Raw genomic sequence first — 27,981 nt, forward strand, 5'->3', positions numbered from 1 at the left:
AGAAAGATTACATCACTCGCTCTAATCTTTTCTTCCAGAAAACTCACTGTATCTTGTTTCACATGCTAATTGTTTTGTACAGACTTCTACATAGTTAAAAATCCATTCTACTGTTAAACATTGTCCAAATGAAATGGGTCATTAACACTGGGTTAGAGAAAATAGGGATGAATATATGCTCAATTTGAGTAGTTTATTCTCACTTAGGGCAAACACCAGTAACTCCTAAGGTATAGTCTAGAGCCATTTTAAAGGAGTGACCTGCTATTTTTGAAAACACACATGTGAGAAATCAAGTCATATTGTGGTAAGAATGAAGAAGACCGACAAGGTCACATGTGCTCAGCATGCAAAAGGGTTGAGTGTCAAATCAATCAATCAGAGACCAGCTCTGGCTCAAGGATTCCCTAAGTATGCTGCACTTAGATTTCTGTCAATCACAGAATATTAGTAATATTTAAGATGCAGAGAGGTTACCACCTAAAGAATATTGGTAGTTAATAATTTTAAAAAACAAAATACAATCCTTTGGGGCTCAACGAAGATTTTCTTAAGAGAGTAAGGCTGTCTTGGTGGACTATTTTCTAAATTGTTACCTTATTAGACAATCTCATTTTTAACAAATGGCTGGTTTCATTTGTTGCTCAGACCATTTTCTCCTCATTTACTACTGCCCTAAAGAGACGACTTATTTCCCCTCGGACACCAGCAAGGAGAACGTGGTGCCAGTCATGGGCACATCTAGCTCTTGGATCATGAGTGTTATTCCTGGGAATTTGAAATTCTAAAAACTTTAATTGCTTATTCTTGCCGTCTCCAGCTTTAGGAACAAATTTGTTCTGTATCCAGGCCCCTGGGATCTGTCATTCTTCATTTAGAGTTTGTTTTAGGATGACAGGCTCCTGTGCCACTGCCACAATGTGTGGATGCGCGGTAGAGATAGAGGTGGAGTGGGGGAAGGCCTGTCATGGCTGTGAGATCAGAAATCCATTTCTGGTTCTGCTTCTTGTTCCTGCAGGCCTAGCGTTGCAAAGGAGTACACAAATATAGCAGGATAAGCTGGAAACAAACCAAACATCCACTTAGTGAGGGGCTAAAAAAAATTGGAGTGTATTTATAAGTGGAATACTACCCAGCAACGAAAAGGAACAAACTATTGATGCATAAGCAACATGGATGAGTCTCAGATGCATTTTGCTAAGGGAAAGAAGCTACATCTAAAATGCTACATATGATATTCCATTTATATGATATTTTGGGAAAAGCAAAACTATAGGCAGTGATAAAAAATCAGTGGTTGTCAGAAGTTGTGGGTGGGAGAAGGTATTGATTACAGAGGGGCAAGCATGAGAGAAATGTTGGGATAATGGAACTGTTTTGTATTCTGGATTGTGGGGGTGGTTACATGACTCTATGCATGTGTCAAAACTCATAGAATTGTACACCATAAAGAATTTTGCAGTACATAAATTAAAAAATACAGTAAGTTAGGATAGTGGCTTCCCTTGGAGTAGGAGTAATGACTTGGAGAAAGCTGATGGGGGAGTGGGGCGGGGGTCATGTCCAGGGTGCTGGTCATGTTCTGTTGTTTGAGCTTCATGTTGGTTGTTACATGGTCACCCATGTGATGTTTGTTCCTTGAAGTTTATGTATACTTATGATATTAATACATTTTATCTATGTATACTTCAATAAAAAGTAAGCAAGAGAAGAGTGGGAGAATTCCAGCCTTTACTGTCCTCTGGTCTCCTTCCCCTAATTCTCTCCATGTGTTTTTTACTACTATGGGGAATACAAACTGCTAGAAAAATTGTAGTGTGACACTCGCCCTGGTCAGGTTTGGTATCTGTTTCTTAAAGCCTCAAATAATACCAGCTTACCTGGCCACCACATCTGTTCAGTGTGGTTTAGCAGACCAGGATTTGTATTGCCAGCTCTCAGGTAACCATATTTGGGGGTGGAAAGGAGAAAGAGCTGGCAGTAAAGTCAGTGAGAAAGTAGTAAATCGTGACTCTTCTGGTCTTAGTCAAATTGGAGGAAAAAATGTACCTTATCTGGGTCATTAATCTTTTCCAGGCATTTATAGACTCTCAATAATAAATGTTCTGGAGAATTGCTATGGATTGTTGGGTCTAGCACTATGCAGGGATGTGGGAATAGCTTATGAAATCATGTCTTCCAGTTCCATGTTGAGTTAGGGCAGTAGGTCAAAGTCACAGGCATCTCTGACAGAGTTTGGGTCCTTAAAGGAAGATACGAGTAAACAAGATGATAGGAACTGAAATGTAAATAATTCCTTAACTAAAAGTCTAAGATTTCTCTACAGGGGATGAGGAAAGGTGGACCATATTCTTCTGTCTTCTGCTACCCACCATAAATAGTACAGGGCAAGAGGAAGAACAGGAAGTATTGAGAGTCAAGTATCAGATGCTGTGATTGGTATTTTGCACACACTAGTTTATTTAACCCTTATAACAATCCTGCAAGTTAGTCATTCGAATCCCATTTAAAATATGGCAAAATGAAGGCTCAGGTTAATTTCTACAAGGGGAATTGGAACAATTCCAGGCTTCTATGCCAAAGAAAAAGGGAATTAACTCATAGAGTGTACTATGTGCTAGCTAAGATTTATTTGTAATTTTACTGCTTCTCAAAATATGTCCAAGTTGCAGATAAGTAATAAGAAAGAGGAATGGTACAACTTGCCCAATCTTAGTTATATAATCAGTAGGAGGCACAGCTGGCATTCAGATCAAGCTCTGATTCCACAGCCCACATTCTTCACATTATAGCACTCTGCTGCTAAAGCTAAGGACAGCTGTATTATGCAATTCTTCAGGGAGATCAATGGAATCTTCAACATTCAGCTAAAATACCAGGTAATCTAAACTGGGTCAGAAAAGTAACATTCCTGTTTTTTCCTAGATATCTTTCAAATTCAAACACAGCAATAACAATCTCTTAAATTTATTGACATTTACTTTCTTTTAATTAGTAATTCAAACCTCGAGGGACACATCACCCATTAAATTCAGCTCACAGCATGGGAGGAAAAGAACTGGTAGAGTAGAAAGACCACTGTCCAGGAATTAAAGCTTCTAATCTGGCTCTCTTCCTGGTTTGCATTGTAACTTTGGTTAAGACATTGGGACCTCTGGGCTTCTGTTTCACCACATGTAAACTGAAAGTATCCAAGACAGAGAATCTTGGAAGAGAACTGTTTATTTCTTTAGAAAACAAATTTTCCTTGTAAGTGAAGTCCCCAAATTGCCATCTTTGGAGTTTAAGTACTATATAATGGTTTAGCATGTATTTGTTAACCAGAGCAGTTCCTCCATGGATACTACAACCCATGGATGCCCAAGTCCCTTATTTAAAATGGAACGAGCTCTGCAAGTTTGCTCTGCAAGTTTGCTTCATTATTTTTTGAAGAGCCCTTGGCAGATATGGAATAGGAATCGCATTTAAAATTTTTCAACTTTAGGATATAAAGAAGCATTTACAAATAAGAAATATCTCATAAGTCGTTCAAATAGTTTTAGCCTCTGTGAGTTAGAATAGTGGATACTGTTCCATTTTGGTTCTCAGGAGGTTCTTCCTTTGTATGTCACTGGGACAGTTAGTGTGGCTTGTTTCCCACAAACAGTTGTTTCAGCTGTAATGGGAATGATTTGTTCTATGTGTCTGTTCCCTACTTATTGTGTGATTCTGGGCAAGTGCCTTCATCTAAGTCAGCGGTTCTCAACCTGTGGGTCGAGACCCCTTTGGGGGTCGAACGACCTTTTTTCACAGGGGTCGCCTAAGACCACTGGAAAACACATATATAATTACATATTGTTTTTGTGACTAATCACTATGCTTCAATTATGTTCAATTTGTAACATGAAAATACATCCTGCATATCAAATATTTACATTACGATTCATAACAGTAGCAAAATGACAGTTATGAAGTAGCAACGAAAATAATTTTATGGTTGGGGGTCACCACAACATGAGGAACTGTATTAAAGGGTCGTGGCATGAGGAAGGTTGAGAACCACTGATCTAAGTCTTTATCTGTAAAGGGACACCAAAATAACATAACCGAAGTCATAGTGCCTTACATAGTAGGGGCTGAAAACAAGGCAGCATAGTATATTAGGAAGAACTAGGGGCAGAGAGACTTGGAAACAAACATCAAACCCTGCTCCTTACTAGCTAAGTCATCTTCGGCAAGTGATTTCACTTAAGCCTTATAGTGGGGTTACTAACTCTTATCTTCTTTATATTAATTAAATAAGAATATACTAAAGTGGCTGTTGCAGAATTGTACTAAGCAATTAGTACTTTTATTAATAATTCTATACAATCTAGAACGGTGCACAAAAGTTAGTACAGTTGACCCTTGAAGAACATGAGGGCTAGTTAAGAGGGGCCAATCCCTGTGCAGTCGGAAATCTGCATATAACTTTTGACTCCCCCCAAACGTAACTACACTTGTCGCTACTGGAGGACCACCCACAGATACCAAAATCCATGGATGCGCAAGTCCCTTATATAAAATGGCGTAAAACAATGTACAGTCAGCCCTCCGCATCCCTGGATTCCCAATCCATGGTTGGCTGAATCCGTAAATGGGAAACCTGGGGATACAGAGCGCCGACTATATATTTATTGGGGAAAAAAACACAAATACCAAAAAAACCCCACATATAAGTAAACCTGTGCAGTCGAAACCCATGTTTTTACAGGGTCAACTGTATTTTCTTACAAAAAAATCAACTTACATAGTAGGGGCTGAATATACATATTTTAATACATAAGTGGCATAATTTATAACCTCTCGATATTTTACAACATTTGACCAGTAAATACTTCAAAAAGTCTTATGCTGGGATCTTGTTGTATGGTGATTTTGGGAGCTCTTGAAGGATTTTACAATACTTTTTTTAGTATATTTGGTTTGGTACCAATCTACTGTATTTAGTATAACAGCTACAGTATTGTGTTAACATACTTAATACCAAACCTACAGAAGAAATTTTGATTATCTTGCCTAACAGCTCTTGAATTGTTTATAAATTATGTGATGCCCAAAACTGTTCTAAGAAAATGTTAGCTTGCAAAATAATATTTTTCTTTCAAAATTCAAGACACATTTAACATATGGATTCACAATAAAGTTTATTAGCTGTTCTCCTCTTTCTCATAAATGGAATGGATAATGTTGATAATTCTTTACAAACCAGTACTCATTGTTTAAGAAACTGTAAGGTGGAGGTTGTCAAAAACACATACTTAATAAACAACACCAAAAAAAGCAATGGGAAGCTAAACAATATTATTAATATAAAAGACCAGAGAAACTGATTTCTGAAACCATATCTACCTTTCACTACAATTTCTTGAAATTGTTCACCATGAAGATCTGTGCAACTCTAGTGAAAAGCAGCCATGAGATGAAAGGTGTTCAGTCTGAGGGGAAAACACTCACACACACAAGGTTTTTTGCCTGTTTTCCTATTAATGAAAGGAGAACTGGAAGGAGAGGCATACAACCAAATTCAAACCCAATGACAAGAATAACAGTAATAAAAACAAAATCAAACCAACCAGGAACCATTTGAAAACTTTTATAGAAAAGAGGAGAACATGCATACTTTTACATGTAATCTAATTTCCCTAAAGATTTCTTTCCATAACCACCATACCCCTGTTTTCAGTTCACATGATTAAGGAAGATAAAGTCTAATCAATTAATATTTAATTAAAAAACAAACAAAAAGTTAAGAGTAGGTGACAAAAGAAAAAAATATATTTTAAATATATATATATGTTTGTGTGTGCAACTATGTAAAGAAAATAATTCCCATAGTTACAGAGTTTAGTTAAAGAAAGTTTTATATATATTTATATATATATATATATATTTATTATAACAAAATAGGCAGTTATTGTGGGTAAAATATTCATTAAAATCTGACCCCTAAGGATATGTTTAAAGTTTAGACTATGAGTTGGACTCCTTTTCCATGGTCATGATTACTATATCACCACTATAATGTTGGTTTTGTCTGTACTTTTGTCTACGAAATTTTCTCAACCTTATCTGTAAAAGGTGAGCTCCCCCTAGCACCTAAACATGGCCTCATTTCAGAAATGTGATGCTTATTACATATGGACAACTTTTGTAAGAATAGTGTTGCACAAGTATGTTAAAAACATTTAAACATTGTTATCCCTAGCAGATGTATTGGAAAGAAAAACACAAAGCCCTTAAACAATAATAGACTTTAAGAACTCTTATGAAAAATGAATATCCCTTGTGAAATTAAGTTAATCCAGACATTAATTTTGAAATTAAAAAACATACATTTTCTTATTTGCCTATAATGAAATATTTGTTGAGATAAGACAGATCAATTGAGAAAAGGATTGAGAACTAGTATATTGGCCAAACCATGCTATTAAAGTTAAGCGTGCACTGTTGCTCCAAGTTTACTAAATCATTGATTAAAACCACTTTTCTTTCATTTATATTGAAATTTGAAAAAATGTATATAAAGCTTTTCTGAAAATCTTTTAAAGTTACTTTCCCTTAAACATTAAGGAATTTTACCACAATTTCCTCATCTTCCCAAATTCTTAATAGCTGGTCAGGCCATTCCATTTCCAGTTCTGAAAAATGGCCACAAACCAGTAGTGATATAAAATAATACAGATGCTACAACTTGAAGGAGACACTAGGTTGCAAAAATAAGTGCGATTTGCAGACCATGATGAGTGGGATAAGATTCAACATGGAAGGAGTATTAAAGACAGACTCCAGAGGAAAGGGAAAAGAAATGTCAAAGAAAATGAGACTGGAACAGAAAAACATCAGTCCTCATAACTTTTCTTTCGCTGGAATCCAGATGTACGGACCAGACTGTTCTTCTATGATTTGCTTCACTTGGTTGTAAATGTCTTCCAGCGTATCGCCCTGTACAATAGCTGTAATGAAATCAGAAACTTCCATTAAATTGTCTATCTTCACCATTATAATTATTGGTGAAATAGTAGACACCAAATCTTAGAAATAGTTATTCATTCAGGAATGGATACCATTTATGTATTGTTTGTTTAAATTGCTCATTTAATTAATTTTCCCATTTGTAAAATATAAAAACTTTTATTTTAAAAACTGATCAAAAAGTGGGATTTGGTAATTTTTACTTTCTTTTGTGTATTTGGGAAATACACACTGAAGTATTTAGAGCCAAAAGAGCATCTGTCTGCAACCTACTATTAAATGTTTCAGAAAAAAATTATAAATGTGGTAAATGTTAACATTTGGGGAATAAGGAGTAAGAGTATATAAGAATTGCTGGTACTTCTCTTACAATTTTTCTGTAAGTCTGAAATTATTACATATATAAAAAAGCAAATGGGTCACAACATCATGGCACTTAATGGTACTTAGTGTGACTACCAAGTATACACTTACCATTATTTCAAACAAATAACAATAATGACAAAAAACTGTTCAAAGATACCTAAGGGGTAATTTAAAGGACAAAATGAATTAGAAAGATTATTTGGAAATTGCTACTCATTCTTTTCTTTTTAAACAAGTAATATCTTAAAATGGATCAAGATTTATAAAGGATAAAAGTCAATTTCATAGAAGAAATAAAATCTGAGTCTATTTTTCTCCAGTCACGTGTGAGTTATTCTTATACATGCTATCCTAATCAATAACCCAAGAAATACTAAATTTCAAGAGTCCTCATCATCACTGCCTAGGTTAGATGTATTATTTTGAAAATGATAATATCAATTACTACTGGTAGATGTGGGCATAGTTCAAAATCCTTTTCAATGGGTCACTTCATATGGCTCCAAAGCAAAATTCTATCATAAAGGGAACTGCCACATATGATGCCAACCTGTGAAATGCTCAGTAAATTCTTGTTCCAGTTTCATGGCTCTCTCAAATGTTTTTCTGGCTTGTTCTTCTGTTAGTCGCTTATTCATTTCCCTATGCAAATAAATTTAGAAATTGGTAATTACTACATTCTAATACTTTCTGAAGAAAGATGACAAAGGAGAGAAGACATAAAAACATAAAATCATGAAAAGTTGAGCTCTGTTGAGACAATGAATGTCATTAAAACTAGATTCAGTCACTGAATATGTAGCTTTATACTTGGAATGACAGAAGGGTTTTAACACATCTTTGCATTGGCACAAGGCAGCCAAAAAAACCCTAAGATTCGACAGTTTAGATTTTGATAAAAACTTCATATCTAAATATGACTTACAGATCTCCTACCAATTCATAGATGATAAAGGGGACATAAACATTAAACAACACTATGATAAGGCAATTAGAAAAATATAGTCTGGGGAAAACTACAGAAGAAATGATTTAGTTTCTTCAATAAATAAATAGGAAAAAAAAGGAGATATGTTTGAATCAAGTTCCAAGTAAGGTCTATTCATGACAATTCAGAAATTGATTCAAACAAACTGAAAAACATACACAAAACTTATAAAACAATCAGGAAAATTTGAACTGATGATATTTAACGAGTTATTAAGTGTGACATAATGATGTTTTTAAATAGGAAATTCCTATCTTTCAAATACATACTGAAATATATGGATGAAATCATATAATGTCTGGTGGGGGGCAGTGAAACAAGATTCATCATAAATGATAATTACTGTTGCAGCTGAATGATGGGTACATGGGAGTTGGTTTCCTATTTATTTTTTATTTTTATTTATTTTTTTGGTTTCCTATTTAAAAGAGTGAAAACTTTCAATATTTCACCATTAAATATGATGTTTGCTTTTGTATTTTGTAGATGACCTTCATGAGATTAAGAAAATTCCCTTCTATTCAGTTTTTAAAATGTTTTTATCATGAATGGATGATAATTTTATGGAATGTTTTTTCTGTTTATTAAAAGGATCATATGCTTTTATACCTAAAATCGCTAATGTGGTATACAACAGTGATTAGAAAAAGCAAATAATTAAAAATTGTGGCCTGGCCGGTGTTGCTCAGTGGTTGAGGATCAATCTATGAACCAGGAGGTCAGGGTTGATTCTTGGTCAGTGCACATGCCTGGGTTGCAGGCTCGATCCCTTGTGTGGGGCATGCAGGAGGCAACTGATTGATGTTTCTCTCTCACCATTGATGATTCTCTCTCTCCTTTTCCCTTCTTCTCTGAAATAAAAAAATATTTTAAAAAACTGTGGTAAAATATACATGACGTAAAAGCTACTATTTAAACCATTTTTACATGTACAGCTCAGGAGTATTAATACCTTCCTTCATGTTGTTGGAACCATCACCATCATAAATCCCTATAATTCTTTTTATCTTGTAAAACCAAAATACAAGACCTATTAAAAATAACTATTCTTTCCTCCTCCTAGCCCTTGGCAACCACCATTATACTTTCTGTCTCTATGATTTTGACAACTCTAAGTACTTCATATAAGTGGAATTTGTCTTTTTTTGTAACTGGCTTATTTTACTTAGCATGTCTGCAAGGTTCATCCATGTTGTACCATATTGCAGAATTTCTTTCCTTTGTATGTATATTCCACATTTGCTTATCCATTCATCCCTCGATGAACACTTGAGCTTCTTCCACATATTAGCTATTGTGAATAATGCTACTGTGAACATGGGTATACAAATATCTTTTCAAGACACTGATTTCAATTCTTGTGTGTATATATCCAGAAGTGGAATTGTTGCATCATATGGCATTTCTATTTTTACTTTTTTGAAGAACTGCCATACTATTTTTCATAGCGGCTGCACCATTTTACATTCCTACAACAGTGTGCAGGAGCTCCAATTTTCCCACATCCTTGCCAGCACTTTTTTTTTTTTTTTGTGTTTTTGATAGTAGCTATCCTAGGACGTGTGAGGTGGTATCTCACTGCAGTTTTGATTTGTATTTCCCTAACAGCGATGTTAAGCATCTTTTCATGTGCTATTATTGTTCATTTGTGTATCTTCTTTGGAGAAATGTTTATTCAAGCACTTTACCCATTTTTGAATTGGGTTGTTTTCCTATTAAGTTTTAGGAGTTCTCTATATATTCTGGGTATTAAGCCTTTATCAGATATATGATTTGCAAATATTTTCTCCCATTCGGTGGGTTATCTTTTTACTTTGTATATTGTGCCTTTTGATACAAAAAAACTTTAAATATGAAGTATAATTTCTTAAAAAAAATCCTCCTCACCCAAGGATATGTTTTCATTGATTATTGATGGGGAGAGAGAGAGAGAGAGAAAAGAGGGGGGAGACACACACACACACACACACACACACACACACACACACACACGTCAGTTGCCTCCTGTATGTGCCCTGACCAGGGATTAAACCCGCAACCTAGGTATGTGCCCTGGGAATCGAACCTGTAACCTCCTCATGTATGGGATGATACTCCAACCAAGTGAGCCCCCCGGCCAGGGCAAGTCTATTTTTTTGATTGTTTCGTTATCTACGCCTTTAAAGTCATAACTAAGAAATCATTGCCAAATCCACTACTGTGAAGCTTTTGTCCTATTTCTTTTTCCCAGGTTTTATTGTCTTACATTTAGGTCCTTGGTCCATTTTGAGTTTTTGTGGAAGGCTTAGGTAAGGGTCCAACTTCATTCTTTTGCATGTGGGTATCGTTTTTTCAGCACCATCTGTTGAAAAAGGCTGTTTTTTTTTCTCTCCCTCCTTTGAATGATCTTGCATACTTGTTAAAAAGCAATTGATTATATATGAGGGTTCATTTCTGAGCTTTCTATTCCATTCCATTGGTCTATATGTCTGTCTTTAGGTCAATACCACACTGTGATGATTACTATAGCTTTGTAGTAAATTTTGATATCAGGAAGTGTGAGTCTTCAAGTTTTTCTGTTCTTCTGAAAGACTGTTTTGGTTATTTGGGTGTCTGTTGAGAATCTGTATGAATTTTATTATGGTTCGTCTACTTCTGCAAAAAAGTCATTGGGATTTTGATAGCGATTGCACTGCATTGCACCTGTAGATTGCTTTGAAAAGTTTTGACATTTTAACAATAAGTCTTCTTCCTAATCCATGCACATGGAATGTGTTTCAATTTATTTATGTCTTCTTTAACGTTTCATAGTTTCATTGTGAGTACACAAAACAGTTATTCTTGTATTATTTTCCAAACAAAGAACTATAAATCTACCTTGGCTCCATCCTGTAATCTGTTGTTGTTGGGTAGAGTGTTCTGTATGTGTCTGTTAGTTCTAGCTGATTTATTGTGTGGTTTAAGTCCTCCATTTCTTTACTTATTTTCTGTCTGGTTGTTCTATCCATTACTGTGAGTGGGGAATTGAAGTCTCCGACTATTACTGTAAAACTTTCTCCCTTTATAATCTCATGATAAAGCGAATGGATGAGGGGTTGCTTTATATGGATGGACAAAGAAAGTGATTTATTGAGATGGAATCTACTCCTGAAGACACTGTAAAGATTGTTGAAATGACAACAAAGGATTTAGAATATACATAAACTTAGTTAATAAAGTAGCAGTTTACTCTAATTTTTTAAAAACCTTTTCTTTTTATTTATTTATTAATTTTTATGGACTCAAGGATCCCAGGTTCGATTCCGGTTAAGGGCATGTACCTTGGTTGCGGGCACATCCCCAGTAGGGAGTGTGCAGGAGGCAGCTGATCGATGTTTCTCTCTCATCGATGTTTCTAATTCTCTATCCCTCTCCCTTCCTCTCTATAAAAAATCAATAAAATATATATTTTTTAAAAAAGTGCTGTTTTCCACTTAGCAGGATATTCTTTTTAATATATCTTTATTGATCTCAGAGAGGAAGGGAGAGGGAGAGACAGAAATATCAATGATGAGAGAGAATCACTGATTGGCAGCCTCCTACATGTCCCCTACTGGGGATCGAGCCTGTAAACTAGGCATATGCCCCTTGACCAGAATCAACCCCATGACCCTTCAATCCACAGGCCAACTCTCTATCCACTGAGCCAAGCCAGCTAGGGTAGTTTACTCTTATTTTGAAAGAAGTTCTACTGTGGGTAAAATGCTATTAAACAGCATTGCAGGTTACAAGAGAAGCCATTCATGAAAGAAAGAGTCAATCGATAGGGGAGACTTCACTGTTGTTTTAATAAATTGCCACAGCCACCCCAGCCTTCAACAACCAGCACCCTGGTCATTCAGTGTCACATCCAGACAAGACACTTCACTGTCAAAAAAGATTATGATTTGCTGAAGGCTTCAATGATGGTTAGCATTTTTAACAACAAAGTGTTTTTTAATTAAGGTATGTACATTGCTTTTTTAGACATAATGCTACTGCACACTTAATAGACTATAGTATAGTGTAAACATAACTTTTGTATGTACTGGGAGACTAAAAACTTGTGATTTGCTTTATTGTAATACTAGAGGTCCGGTGCACGAAATTCGTGCACTGGGGGGGGGGGGGTCCCCTAAGCTGGGTCTGCGCCCTCTCAGTCTGAGAGCCCTCAGGGGATGTCTGACTGATGGCTTAGGCCTGCTCCCCGCAGGAAGTGGGCCTAAACCGTCAGTCGGACATCCTTAGTGCTTTTGAGGAGGCAGGAGAGACTCCTGCCACCGCCGCTACGCTTGCCAGCTGTGAGCCCGGCTTCTGAGCGGTGCTCCCCCTGTGGGAGCGCACCGACCACCAGGGGGCAGCTCCTGCATTGAGCATCTGCCCCCTGGTGGTAAGTGCATGTCATAACAACCAGTCATTTGCTATTCGGTCGATTTGCATATTAGCCTTTTATTATATAGGATTTGCTTTATTGTGTTGGTCTGGAACTGAACCTACAATATCTCTGAGGTATGGATATACTTTTGTGTGTAGTGAAGACTGCTCATTATCATTAATGTAGAACAGAAATGTTCAACCTGTATGCCACAAGAATTTTTAAAACATGCAATATCTGACTATTTAGTCAAGGGCACTGACCTCTTTTCCCTTAGTGTTAAATAAAAAACAGTGACAACAGCCAGCACAATAGTCATTCGGTGTAAATGAATCAAAATTATGCCTATTTTTTTTGTTAGATTAGCAAAAATTTATTTTTGGGTGTGCCGCAGAATTTTAGTAATTAGTTTATGTGTGCCATGAGATGAAACAAGTTGAAAATCAGTGCTGCAGAATATTTCATTGTGTGACTATGTCATAATTTATGTATTCACTGATGGGCATTTGGATAGTTTCAATGTTTTGGTTATTTTGAATAGTATTTCTGTCAACAACCTAGTACATACATGTCTTTGGTAAACATCTATAAACATTTCTATTGAGTATATATCTAGGAATGAGACTTCTAGTACTTAAGTTATGTGTATGTCCAGCTTTAGGAGATACTATGAACAGTTTACAAATGTGCAAGTTTCAACTTACACTCTTATCAGTGTTAAGTTTCAGTTGCTCTATATCCTTGCCAACATTTGACATTTTCTTTCAGCACGTGGGTGATAGAGTTTGACACTGTGGTTTTAACTTACATTTGCATGATTAATTGATCACATATCTCATGTTTACTAACTATTTGGATATCCCCTTTTGTGAAGTGTCCAAGTCCTTTGCTCATTGATTTCCTGTGCTAACCTTTTTAATGTCTATTGAATATGTAATGATATTCCCACTTTAATTCCTCATATTATTTATGCCTTCTTTATTTTCTTTCCTTAATCTTTCTTATTAACATTTTATAGTATTTTTAAAGACAATTTTTGGTTTTGTTGATCCTCTCTCCCATAATTTTGTTTTCTATTTCATTAAGTTCTACCTTCTTGAGTTTAATTGACTGGTGTTTTTCTAATTTCTCAAGATCTTAGATTTTCAACATTTATGCCTAATATTTGACTTCCAGCATTCTTTCCTAATACTTACGGTTGTGGCTTTCCATCAGCAAGGCTGCTAGATCCTCCAAATTTATTTACTTGGTAATTTCTTTCTTTTTTTTTCTTCTTTTTTTATTATTAAATCTTTATTGTTCAGATTATTACATTGGTTCATCTTTTTTTCCCACCATACCTCCCCTCCACCCAGTTCCCACCCCACCCTCTGACCTCACTCCCCACCCACTGTCCTCATCCATAGGTGCACGATTATTGTCCAATCTCTTTCTGCACCCCTCAAACCCTTCCCCCCCCAAGAATAGTCAGTCCATTCCCTTTCTATGTCCCTGATTCTATTATAATCACCAGTTCATACTGTTCATCAGATTATTTATTTGCTTGATTTTTAGATTCACTTGTTGATAGATGTGTATTTGTTGTTCATAATTTTTATCTTTACCTTTTTCTTCTTCCTCTTCTTAAAGAATACCTTTCAGCATTTCATATAATACTGGTTTGGTGGTGATGAACTCCTTTAGCTTTTTCTTATCTGTGAAGTTCTTTATCTGACCTTCACTTCTGAATGAGAGCTTTGCTGGATAAAGTAACCTTGGTTGTAGGTTCTTGCTATTCATCACTTTGAATATTTCTTGCCACTCTCTTCTGGCCTGCATAGTTTCTGTTGAGAAATCAGCTGACAGTTGTACGGGTACTCCCTTGTAGGTCACTGACTTTTTTCTCTTGCTGCTTTTAAGATTCTCTCTTTGTCTTTTGCTCTTGGCATTTTAATTATGATGTGTCTTGGTGTGGTCCTCTTTGGATTCCTTTTGTTTGGGGTTCTCTGCGCTTCCTGGACTTGTAAGTCTATTTCTTTCACCAGGTAGGGGAAGTTTTCTGTCATTATTTCTTCAAATAGGTTTTCAATATCTTGCCCTCTCTCTTCTTCTGGCACCCCTATAATTCTGATGTTGGTATGCTTGAAGTTGTCCCAGAGGCTCCTTACACTATCTTCATATTTTTGAATTCTTTTTTCTTTTTGCTTTTCCGGTTGGGTATTTCTTGTTTCTTCATATTTCAAATCTTTCACTTGATTCTTGGGATCCTCTAGTCTGCTGTTGGATCTCTGTATATTATTCTTTATTTCAGTCAGTGTATGCTTAATTTCTAGTTGGTCTTTTTTCATATCCTCCAGGGTCTCACTAAATTTATCGGCGGTTTCCATAAAATTCTTGAAAAACCTTATAAACGTGGTTTTGAACTCTGTATCCAGTCGTTTGCTTTCCTCCATTTCTGCCATTTGTGACCTGTTTCTTTGTCTCCGCATTTTTTATGCTTCCCTGTGTTGGTAGAGTGGCTTTGTGTGCTAGGTGTCCTATAGGGCCCAGTGGCTCAGTCTCCCCAATTACCTGAGGTGGACACTCTTGGTGCACCCCTTTGTGGGCTGTGTGCACAGTCTTGTTGTAGTTAAGCCTTGATTGTTGTAGTTATCACTGGGAGGAATTGACCTCCAGGCCAGTTGGCTGTGAGAATCAGCTGTGTCTGCAGTGGGAGAACTTCTGTGCTGGAGACACCCTTCTGGGGCAAGACTTGCTTCAGTGGGGCTTTGGTGCTCACTGAGTCTGCCCCCTGAGTGTGTCCCTTATGGATCTGAGGAGTTGTAATCTGGATGGTCCCACTCTGACCACTGGGTACACTGGCTCTTGGTTCTAAGGAGGTGCTAATTTAGCCTCTGCCTAAAGCTACCCAGCAGGAGCTACGAAGAGATCTGCAGATTCCCCTTCCTTTCTTGGGGGGTTTGGAGATGCCCAGATGAGGCCCAGCTGTGAAGCAATGCAAGCTGCTGTGGGGCCTTGGGTCTTCTCTTGGAAGTTCTGGGTCTGTCTGGCCCAGCTGCAGTTTGTTAGGTACTTTTCAGATTGCAAAGGGCCAGGGCATTCACATGCAAAAGCTTCTGCCACAGCCTGGGTGGGGCGGGGTCTTGGAAGCAACAGGGCAGAACAAGCAGCTATTGCTGATCCTCAGCCCTGCCCTAAGGGGCCGCGCGTCTCAGTGTCCCGGTAATTGCTGCAAGCACCTCTGAGGGAAAGCCGCCCTCGAGTTCCGAGTTCTGCTTGCTGCCAGACAGTCCAGTTTCTCCCCGTATGAGTCCTGGGTCCCCAGAGACCTCCCGGAACTGGAGTTCAGAGCAGTCGGGAGCTTGTGACTCCCTCCCGATTCAAAAAGACAGCCGCATCCTCAGGTGCCCGCCCCTTTCCGCGCACGTGCTCGAGCCTCCATACGTCTGCACTTTTACTTCTGCAGCTCCTCTGGGTCTCAGTGTGCTTTTCTCTTTCCTTCTAGTTGTAGAATTTCCACTCAGCCAGCCTTCCTGTAGTTCTGGATGATGTCCGTTTTGTCTTTTCGTTGTATTTTTGAAGTTGTTGTCGGAGGCAGCAATTTCCGGTATTTACCTATGCCGCCATCTTGGTTTCTCCTCACTTGGTAATTTCATTAGCATTTCAAAATACTTATTTAAGCTGATTTCTCATTTAGTTAAAAACATTTATTAATTTAGGCTTTCTTTTTTGACCCATTCAGAAGTATAATGTATAACCCCCAAATATATGGGAATTTTCTAGTGATCTTTTCATTATTGATTTGTTTTAATTTCATAATGGCCACAGAATATTTGTTTTTAATCATTTGTATTCTGTAGCTTAGCATACGATTAGTTTTGGTAATTTTATGCATGCTTCAAATAAATGTGTAAATTTTGTTGATGTCAAATGTAGTGTTCTACATATGTAAGGTAAAGTTTGAAATATGTGCTGTTCTATATCCTTACTGATTTTTTGTTTGTTTTCTTATTCTATTACTTTCTGACTGATGTGTTAAAGTTCTCCCACTATGATTGTGGGATTTTTCTTTTCCTGTACAGTTGTATATTTGTGCTTTATATATTTTGAAACTGGGCTACTAAATGCAAATAAATGTCTAAACAGATCTTCCTGATAGAGTGAAACTTTTATTTTTGTAAAATTGCTCTTTTATATCTCTAGTCATACTTCTTGCTTTAAACTATACTTTGATATAGTAATATAAACCAGCTTGCCTATGATTAATTTTTGCATGGCATATCTTTTTTCTATTCTCTTACTTTTGGTCTGTCCATAGCCTAATATTTAAGGTGTGCCTTATGAAAGCAACATATAGTTGAGAGGTTTCATACACACTATCCCAAAATATGGTATCTTGGCATACTGCATATATTAAGATAAAGGAATTTGAAAAATGACAGGTGCAGGAAGAACTCTGACCTACCCCTTAAATAAGTCATAAGATCTTCATGTGAGAGATGACCTCCCTATACCTGGAGAAAAGAAGCATTCCTGGAGGGATGCTAAGAGGAATTTGAATGAACAGGCCTTCGTAAGTTTCCTCTAGTTTACTACTCTTAACTCATATCCTATGGTCCTATCACATTTACCCGTGACTTTCTACTCTTTGTCAAACCTATAGTATAAAAGTGCTCAGGTTTAACCATTTCTTTGGATCTTCATTTCCTTATGAAGGCTTCTATGCCATGAAAAAATTAAATCTGTAAGCTTTTCTCTTGTTACTCTGTCTTTTGTTACAGCTTAGAACCTAGAAGAGTAGAAGGAAAATATTTGTTCCTCTTCTACAAAAGCAACATACAATTGTTTTTTCTTCATCCATTCTGATGATCTTTGTTCTTTAACTGGACTATTCAGTCTATCATTTAATTGATGAAATATTTGAGTTCATTTATACCATATGACTATCTGTATTCTTTTTGCCCCACCTATGTTTTTATTTGCCCTTTTCTCTCTTCTTTTAGTTTTTATTTAAATTGTATTTCTTGCCCTCTATTATACAACATTTTATTTCTTAACTAGAGGCCCAGAGCACAAAAATTTGTGCACTGGGGGAGGGGGGGGGGGGGGTTGTCCCTCAGCCCGGCCTGTGACCTCTCGCAGTCTGGGACCCCTTGGGGGATAACCACCTGCTGGCTTAGGCCCGTTTCCCGGGAGATTGGGCCTAAGCTGGCAGTCAGACATACCTCTGGCAGCCCGGGAGCCCTCAGGGGATGCCCACTTGCCAGCGGGGAGCAGGACTAAGCTGCAGTCGGACATCCTTAGCGCTGCTGAGAAGGCAGGAGAGGCTCCCACCACCACTGCTGTACTGGCAGCCATCAGACTGGCTTGTGACTGAGTAGAGCTCCCCCTGTGGGAGCGCACTGACCACCAGGGGGCAGCTCCTGCATTGAGCGTCTGTCCCCTGGTGGTCAGTGTGTGTCATAGTGACCAGTCATTCCCAGTCGTTCTGCTGTTAGGGCCAATTTGCATATTACCCTTTTATTATATAGGATAGAGGCCTGGTGCATGGGTGGGGGCCAGCTGGTTTGCCCTGAAGGGTGTCCCGGACCAGGGTGGAGGTCCCGCTGGGGTGCCTGGCCAGCCTGGGTGAGGGGCTGATGGCTGTTTGCAGGCTGGCCACGGCCCCCAGCCACCTAAGCTCCCAGTGGAGGATGGCTGGAAGCAGGTATCTGGGGTTTATTTATCTTCTATAATTGAAACTTTGTTGCCTTTAGCGGAGGCCAGAGCTGGCCACGGCAGGCGGGAGGCTTGGCTTCCTCCATTGCCTGGGCAACCAAGCCTCCTGCTTGCTCCAGCTCCGTGGCTGCCGGCCATCTTGGTTGGGTTAATTTGCATATAGTTGCCGATTGGCTCGTGGGCGTGGCTTGGGGCACAGCGGAGGTATGGTCAATTTACATGTTTCTCTTTTATTAGATTAGATGGTTACTCAGAGCTATACTGCTGCTCCATTCAGTAGGTATTAGCCAAATGTGACTGTTTAAATTTAAAATTCTAATACACATTCCCTTATTCTTAAGTATATTAAAGTTGGTGATGATGACAGTTAATATCACAGAGTGCTTACTTAATCTTCACAACAATCCTAAGAGGTGGGTATACTATTAATTTCTCCATTTTACAGATAAAGAAACTGAGATACAGGGAGGTTAAGTAAATAACCTAATCTAATAAGTGATAGAGACTGAATCTCTACTTTGAGCCTGTGTCTTATTTCACTTACATGATATTTTCCACGGATTTGGGCTTAATAAAAATGGAGATTGGGTAAAGTTGTGCAATCTGTAATCTCTTTATGGCATTTCCAGACACATCAAGGATACAGTGTTTGCCCTAAAATAAAGAAGAAAAACAAGTGAAAACAAATATTTTCAATAATATCAAAGATATATTTCCTATAGGTACAGAATCAGAATTATGATATGTTTGGATCCTGTTCACTTTAACAAACTTGTTATTTTATTTTTTTAAAATATATTTTATTGATTTTTTACAGAGAGAAAGGGAGAGGGATAGAGAGTTAGAAACATCATGAGAGAGAAACATTGATCAGCTGCCTCCTGCACACTCCCTACTGGGGATGTGTCCACAACCAAGGTACATGCCCCTGACCGGAATCAAACCTGGGACCCTTGAGTACGCAGGATGACGCTCTATCCACTGAGCCAAACCGGTTAGGGCGAAACTTGTTATTTTTGTTAGCAAATTAAATAAAGACAATGAATAATGACTATGAATAATTAATTTTCCATTCTCAAATATTACATTTAAAAAGGAATGAAAATACATTAAGAAACCTGGCTCTCATTATTGTCAATATATTAATTTGCTCAACTCTAGAATATAAATTGGTTTCACAACTGTTAGCTCATACCACTCTGAAAAACAAAAGAAGAGTTCAATATTTGTTCACAGATATTTTTGTATTTAACCTATCCTGTGGTTCAGGATTATTGGAATTAAGACTCTCCTCTCTTCCCCTCCCCTCTTTAATGCAGTGATTTGTTTGAAATCTAGTTAATTTAGTTCCTGTTTGTATATCATTTTTCATTTCCCTCACCTTTCTTTTTTATTTTTAAAAATATATAAAATGTTAACATAATTCTAAAAGTCAAAATTATATAAAAAGGTATACTTGAAGAAATGTCAAACCTTCATCCTTTCTACCTCATTTCCATCTCCCATCCTTTTCCACCACTTCCTCTGTAGCTAACCAATCTCATTAGTTTCTAATTTATTATTTCTACACCTTATTTTTGTGTGAATTGTGTATTCATATCTTTTTGTCTGTTATTTTATTAGGTTTTTGGTCTCTATTTCCTTAATTTTTAAGAGTTCTTTATATATTTGGAATATCAGCCCCTTGCTTGGAATTTTTTCTCTGTCAGTTGCTTTTTGACTTTGGTAACAGTGTTTCCCACTAGTTTTTGGAAAAGTTTTTTTTTACCAAGTAAAAACCATTTTTATTTTTAATTTGGTCAAATTTATTAGTCTTTTATTGGATCCAAATTTTAATTCATAGTTAAAAACTTGCATTATGACTAGGTTATATTTTCTTCTGTCAATTGTATTACAGCCAATGTTTGTGTATAGTGTGGTTTTAAATTAATTAATTAACTTTTTTCTAGTCGTCCCAGCACTATTTATCAAAAACTCTTTTATTAAAAGCCCTGGTGACTGGAGATTGCACCTTCATCATCCTATAATAAAACCCTAATATGCAATCGACCAAACGGCAGAACAACCGGTTGCTATGATGTGCACTGACCACCGGGGGGCAGACGCTCAACGCAGGAGTTGCCCCCTGGTGGCCAGTGCACTCCCACGGGGGGAGCGCCGCTCAGCCAGAAGCCTGGCTCACGGCTGGCAAGTGCAGTGGTGGTGGTGGAAGCCTCTCCACCCCTGCGGCAGTGCTAAGGAGCAGCGAGCAGGAGGGTGGTTAAGGAGCGAGGGGTCCTGGACTGTGAGAGGGATCCTGGACTGCGAGGGGGATGTTCGCCTGCCAGCGAGAGGGTGCAGGCCAGGCTGAGGGACCCCCACTCTGGTGTACGAATTTCGTGCACCAGGCCTCTAGTATACTATATTTTCATATATATTTGGGTCTTGCCTGGATTCTCTTTTCTATTCTACTGGTCTGTTTGTCTATTCATGTGACAGTACTATACTAGGTTTTAATTAAGAAGACTTTATAGTATGTTTTAATATGATAGGGCTGGAATCCCTTGTAGCTTTTTTGTATTGTACTTGCTTCTCATATAAACTTCAATTTGACTTACCAAGTCCCATAATAAAGGTGGTATTTTTTATTGGGATTGTGTTCATATATAAATTAGCTTAGACAGAACTGATAGCTCTGCAATATTGAGTCTTTAATCCATGAACATGGTGTATCTCTCCATTTATTTAGGTCTTTAATTCTCTGAGCAATGCTTTGGAGTTTTCAGTGTATTGGTCTCAATATCTTTTGTCAGCTTTATCTCTAAGTATTTAATATTTTTTGGTGCCACAGTAAATAATATTGTTTTTAAAATTTCAATTTATAATTGGTCTGGTATATAGAAATACAACTGATTTCTGTATCCTTAAATCTTGCTAAACTTATTAGTTCTAGTAGCTTAAAAAATGTTTATTTTTTTATTTTGGCCAAATTACTGGGGGGTGGGGGAGAGATATAGAGAGAGAATGAGAGAAACATTGATCAGTTGCCTCCTGTATGCACCCAACCAGGTAATGAATCCACAGTCCAGGTTATGTGCCCTGACCAGGAATCAAAACCACAACCTTTCAGTGTATGGCAGTAATGGCGAACCTTCTGAGCTCGGCGTGTCAGAATTTTGAAAAACCCTAACTTAACTCTGGTGCCGTGTCACATATAGAAATTTTTTGATATTTGCAACCATAGTAAAACCAAGATTTATATTTTTGATATTTATTTTATATATTTAAATGCCATTTAACAAAGAAAAATCAACCAAAAAAAATGAGTTCGCATGTCACCTCTGACACGTGTGTCATAGGTTCGCCATCACTGGTATATGGGATAATATGGGATAATGCTCCAACCAACTGAGCCATACCAGCTAAGGCTCTAGCAGCACTATTTACCAAAAACTCTTTTATTAAAAGCCCTGGTGACTGGAGCCATACCATAAGGCTCTAGTAGCTTTCTTTCTATTTTTTATTTTTTATTTTTTTGGTAGATTCTATCAGATTTTTTATATAGACCATCATGTCATTCGCAAATACAGACAATTTTACTTCTTCCTTTACAATCTGCATGAATTTTCTTTCTTTCTTTTGCCTTATTGTACTGGCTAGAACCTCTAGTATAATGTTAAAAATAAGTGGTGCCCTAGCCGGTTTGGCTCAGTGGATAGGGGGTTGGCCTGTGGACTGAGGGTCCTGGGTTCAATTCCAGTCAAGGGTGCATACCTCGGTTGCAGGCTCAATACCTGGCCCCAAGTTGGAGTGTGTAAGGGAGGCAACCAACAGATGTGTCTCTCTGTCTCTCCCCTTCCCTTTCACTCTCTCTAAAAATCAATGGAAAAATATCCTCGTGGAATATTGTTTATCAATTTGAGAAGGTTATCTTCTATTCTTGGTTTGTGGAGAGTTTTAATCAAGAATTGATGCTGATTTTGTCAAATGCTCTTCCTGAACTAAGCAAGTGATCATATGGTTTTCCTTTTTTAGTTACATTGACTGACTTTCTAATATTTAAATGTACCTTGCATTCTTTGGATAAACACTACTTGGTCATGACATATTACCTTTTTTATATATTGTTAGACTCAATTTGCTAACATTTTGTTTAGAATTTCTGCATTTATATTCATGAGGGATACCAGTCTGCAGTTTTTTGTAATGTGTTGTCAAGTTTTGAAATCTAGGTAATGCTGGACTCTCAGAATGTGTTGGGAAGTGTTCCCACCTTTTAAATTTTATGTAGAAAATGGTATTATTTTTTCCTTAAATGTTTGGTAGAATTTATTAGTGAAGCCATCTGGATCTGGGGTTTTCTTTGTGGGAAGGTTTTTAAGTAAAAATCAATTTTATTAAAGATATAGGGCTATTTCTACTTGAGTGAGCTTTATTTCTTCCTAGGAATTTATCCATTTCATCTAAATTACTTAGTGGTAAAAAGTTGTTTCTAATAGCCTCTGATTTTTTTTCTTTTAACATTTGTAAATTCTGTCACTTCTCTCATTTCTGATATTGGTAATTTGTATCTGTTTAAAGTTTTATCAATGACACTGATCTTATAGAAAAACCAGATTTTATTTATTGTTTTTCTGTTTTCTTTTTACTAGTTTCTTCTCTGACCTTATTATTTCTCAGCATACCACATAATCTGCACTTTTATTTATACTATGTGACTTGGGATTTAGTTTATTTATTCATTCTTTTCTTGTTTGAAAAATTTTAAGGTAGTAAATTTTCCTTTAATCATGGTTTTAAATGTATCCTATGAATTCTGATATGTACTATTTCATTATTATTTTTAAGAAATTCTGTATTTTCTCTTTCATTTAAGAGTTAACAGGTGGTTTTAACATTTCCAGTTGTCTGGGTCTTTTTGTTTTTAATTTTCTAACAACCTATAGATTTTTCTTGCATTGTGATCTGAGTATTAATTGTAATATTTCTACTTTGTGGAACTTCCAATTATTTTCTTCTCCACAAGGTTTGCACAAGAAATAGCTTGCTGTGATTTGTTGTTTACTTTTCAATTGACTAATTTGAAGTTTGGTTATTATCAGTTTTTCAGTTAGGCTGAATGTATGGTTATTTTAATTAAAAAAATATTTTTATTGACTTCAGAGAGGAAGGGAGTGTGAGAGATTGCAACGTCAACAATGAGAGAGTATCACTGATCAACTGCCTCCTGCATGCCCCACATTGGGGATCGAGTCCTGAACTCAGGCATGTGCCCTGACCTAGAATTGAACCTTGACCTCCTGGTTCATAGGTCGACACTCAAACACTGAGCCACTCCGGCTGGGCTTAATTTTTAATAAATTTGAAAGAAATACAATATTACAAATAAAATTAAAGCTACAATTTCCTGTCCATTCTTCCCAAAGGAAAACCACTGGATATTGGCTGCATTTACGCCTGAAGCAGATGTATCATTCCCATGCATGTTTTTACGTTTACTAAATATGTATTCATTAACTATACAGGCTGTTTTATGTTATTAAAAGTTTACATACATAGTATCATACTGCATATATCCTTTGTAATTTCACTCATTCATTGTAATTTTGAGATTTATTAATGTGGATACACTTTAGTACATATTAGTTTATTCATTCTAGCTGCTATCCCACTGCATGAATAAATAATATTTAATTATTCATTTCCCTTTGTTGATTCTAATTTTTCACTATTATGAAGTGGTTGGTACTATGAACATTCTTATAAAGGATCCTCATGTGTGAATCTCTACCAAGATACCAAGAAGTAGAATATCTGAGTCATAAGATATGTGCATTTAGTAGGTACTGCCAAACTGTTCTTAGAAGTTCTATTAATTTCTATCTCCACTAACAATATCTAAGATTTCCTATTTTCTCACATTCTTGCCATCACTGACATTTTCATTTTTTCAATTTTTAAAACTAATCAGAATTAACCAAACCTTTTATAGAAAAAGTAGTATTTACAGATGGAAAACTGAGATGCTGAATTACTGCTTTACATTTTGTTGGTATAATATGACTGAATTTTAAACAACTAGTTTTGAAGGTATACAATAACTTGATGGTTATTTTCTAGACCCAAGTAGTGTTTTAAGCATAGTACCACGTCTGGGACACACTTTGGCTTCACTTTAAAACTGTTTTAACTCAATGTCAGTAAGTCATCATACTACCCTGAAGGATGCTTTCAGATAATCTCATGCTGTTACAGTATTGTTGAATATTTTTTACATGGTCTTTTATTAATTGACTCTTTAGGAGAAATTTCTGTCTAGTTTCAGAACCAGCAGCAACTAAACTTATCTTGAACATCTGGTTCATTTTTACTGATTGACATTGCTGATCTGAGCTCCTTAATTATGCTAGATGTTGGAAACACAAGGTCTATCTCTAGCAAATGGATAGAACCTTAAAATAATCTCCCTTCTTAGAGAGATTCAAGTTATCATTTCTATCTCATTTTATCAATCTTCTTTATCTTGTATGTATTTTCCCAAGCCATCTAATATTATTTAGTTGAATGAATTAGTAACATTAATCAATTCTTCAACATCTGTATTTTTAAAAAAATATGAATTAAAAGTTTCTATCCTACTGTCAAAGGCATATCTAATTAGAAACTATATTCTGGGATCATTTTGATGCTTACCTTTTCTGCTACTTCTCGCACAGACTGAACACTTGTTCCATACAGATGGTTGTTATACTGGCCAGCTTCAATGAATTTATGTTCCTGGATATCTTTTTCCATCTGTTCTCTTGAAGTCACAAAATGATAATCTCTTCCATCTACCTCATAATCTCTTTTTGGTCTAGTTGTATCTTTAATAGAAAGAACTTAAGTGTTTAGTATTAAAAATACAACAAATCCATTTTATACTTAAATACCTATTTTATAAAGTTCAATGCAACAGAGGTTAATTTAAATTTGAAAAAGGACAATAATATGAAGGATAGAAGAATAACTGATAAAATAACTATATAAACCACTAAAAATGATGATGTTTACTTTTACCACACACAGTGACAAAATGTTAAGAATGATAATTAAGATTTTTTTTATGGGGGTTACTCACGAGGAACACATGATCCAAATTTGTCCGGAAATTCTGAGATCAAGTCATCATTTATCCTGTCTTTCATAGGTCCCAATATAATCACTGGTCGAGTGTAATTAACTATCAAGATAAGTATACTGCATGTTAAAAGGAATAAACACTAAACAAACATCAATGTATTTTATTTCACCAAAGAACAAAGTATCCTTAATAGATAGTAAGAATTTTTTTTCTTTTTCCACCAATGATGCCTAACTTGCTAGTTTATTAGCATTCACTAAGATCTTAAGCTTAAGTCAACCTCCTGTTGGAAGAATTGATAATTCAACCAAGTTAAATCCAGCATTTTAGCAGATAATGTTTATGTACATTGCTAACATCATCTCATTACAAATGAGAAAACACAGTCCTGTATTTTACTGATCATTTAAAAAATGTTTTTATTAATTTAGAGAGAAAGGAAGGGAGAGGGAGAGATAGAAACATTGATGTACCAACATCGATTGGCTGCCTCCTGCATACCCTTTGCAGGGGATTGAGCCCAAAACCCGGGCATGAGCCCTTACTGGGAATCAAACTGGTGATCTCTTGGTACATGCATGGGTTGACGCTCAACCACAAAGCCACATTGGGCTACTGATGATTTTTGAAGTAGAAATTGTAAGAAAGAAGGTCAAAGAAAAACAAAAAGAAACTGAGTATTAAGAAGTGATTTAATCACAGTAGCAATCTAGAAAAATAATCTACTAGAAGCGTATTCACTGGATTGTAAGGGATCATGCTGGAAGACATCGGTAGTGACAGTCGGAATTAACATTGTGGTAGGAGGGATGACAAGGAGGTGATAAATAAGAAAGATATGATAGAAGAATAATAGTTCCTAGAAACTGATTGGACAAGGTAGATAAGGAACAAAGAAAGATCAAAGATGCTTCCAAGATTTTGAACAAGGGTCAGTGGAAGGAGAGTAATACTTTTATGAACTCTGGAAAGACATTATTACTTAGGAAATAAGACACCAATACAAAACCACTAGATTTTATTATACTCTGGGCTAAAACCCGTATTTCATAAAATACATATAGTAAAGTTCCACATTTATACATATACTAAAAAAAATAGTAAGATTCTAAAAACATTTTTTTGAGGTATGATTTAGAGCTATTTCCCAAATTAAAAAGTATATTTTTCTAGATTATAAAACATCAACAGGCTTCACAAACCTTCTTGTTGGTTCACTGGTTCATAAGACAAGACATATTCTTCTTGACCACCTATTAGAAGATTAAAATACAGATAAGAAAATCTGTAAGGATAACTAATGCTAATTTAATTCTTCATACATAACATAAAAATTACTAGGACGTTACTAAGGAAATAGCAAAGATGTAGAAAAAGGTACTTTATAAATTATTTCTGGCAAGTTTTAGTAAAAAAGTGGCAAATCACAAAGCTATAAAGATAAGTTTGATAAATGTAAAAACAAAATGTAAATGTGCTATGTATTTCATAAGTATCTTTCTATTATCTGTGTTTACAGATTATCATTAGATCTATTTAAAATTTTCATTTGTGATGTCAAGTATGGCCCATTAATCTAAGAACTATTAAATTTTAAAAAGATTAATACTTTGATGAGCAGTTCTACATATGTGTATATTAGGTAATTTCCAGCTATTAAGAATATGCAGCTATTTTAGTCCCGTCAGATATAACATTTAATAGAACACATGCATATTTTTATAATTACAACTATTTTACAATAAAAAATTTAAAAAAATATTTTATTGATTTTTTTACAGAGAGGAAGGGAGAGGGATAGAGTTAGAAACATCGATGAGAGAGAAACATCGATCAGCTGCCTCCTGCACACTCCCTACTGGGGATGTGCCTGCAACCAACGTACATGCCCTTGACCGGAATTGAACCTGGGACCCTTCAGTACACAGGCTGGCGCTCTAATCAGAGCCAAACCGGTTAAGGCACAATAAAAATTTTTAATGCAGAGGTAAAATTACTGTCACTATTTCACTGATAAAAATTCATTTATTCTAATAATTCATTTATTCAATTTTTAAAAAATTACATGTAAAGTAAGCTAAAAAAAAGCTTAACATAAAACTAAATCCATTCCCTTCAAACAAAATATATTTTGCTTTTATCTTATAAGTTAAATCTTCTAACATTAATTAAAGGTTTAGAGCTGTAAAAAGTTTAGAAATCATAACTCAATGAAAAGAACTAAAAAAAGAGTTAACAATTTCAGGAGTTCTTAACACACACACACACACACACACACACACACACACACGAAAACAAATAGGAAGGGCTGTTAATTCAAGCGGTTCCATGAAAGCAAGCAATATTGGATAATGTATTTAAAGATTTTTTTCCTGGATTAGCACAATTCTTTAACAACCTTTTCACTAAATTTGTCAATGGTTTATATTATATGTATGCAGCTGTAGATCTTTTAAATTTACA

At 36.1% G+C, this 27,981-nt stretch overlaps 1 protein-coding gene across 12 annotated transcripts in view; it reads right to left on the reverse strand.

Moving 5' to 3' along the window:
- Positions 1-5,152: 5,152 nt before the first annotated feature.
- DLG1 (discs large MAGUK scaffold protein 1) overlaps positions 5,153-27,981 on the reverse strand; it is a 286,228-nt gene continuing 263,399 nt past the window's right edge. For all 12 annotated transcript variants that reach the window (XM_023750530.1, XM_023750533.1, XM_023750534.1 and 9 more), the window contains 6 exons: positions 26,721-26,771; positions 25,516-25,617; positions 25,089-25,261; positions 18,961-19,070; positions 7,910-8,001; positions 5,153-6,974 (listed from right to left, as the gene is read on the reverse strand). In XM_023750530.1, coding sequence (XP_023606298.1) covers positions 6,868-6,974; positions 7,910-8,001; positions 18,961-19,070; positions 25,089-25,261; positions 25,516-25,617; positions 26,721-26,771 — 635 coding nt within the window. In that variant the 3' untranslated portion in view covers positions 5,153-6,867. The remainder of the gene's footprint in view (positions 6,975-7,909; positions 8,002-18,960; positions 19,071-25,088; positions 25,262-25,515; positions 25,618-26,720; positions 26,772-27,981) is intronic.

The sequence above is a fragment of the Myotis lucifugus genome, unplaced genomic scaffold, assembly GCF_000147115.1.
Source record: "Myotis lucifugus unplaced genomic scaffold, Myoluc2.0 scaffold_14, whole genome shotgun sequence".
Classification (NCBI taxonomy): domain Eukaryota; kingdom Metazoa; phylum Chordata; class Mammalia; order Chiroptera; family Vespertilionidae; genus Myotis; species Myotis lucifugus.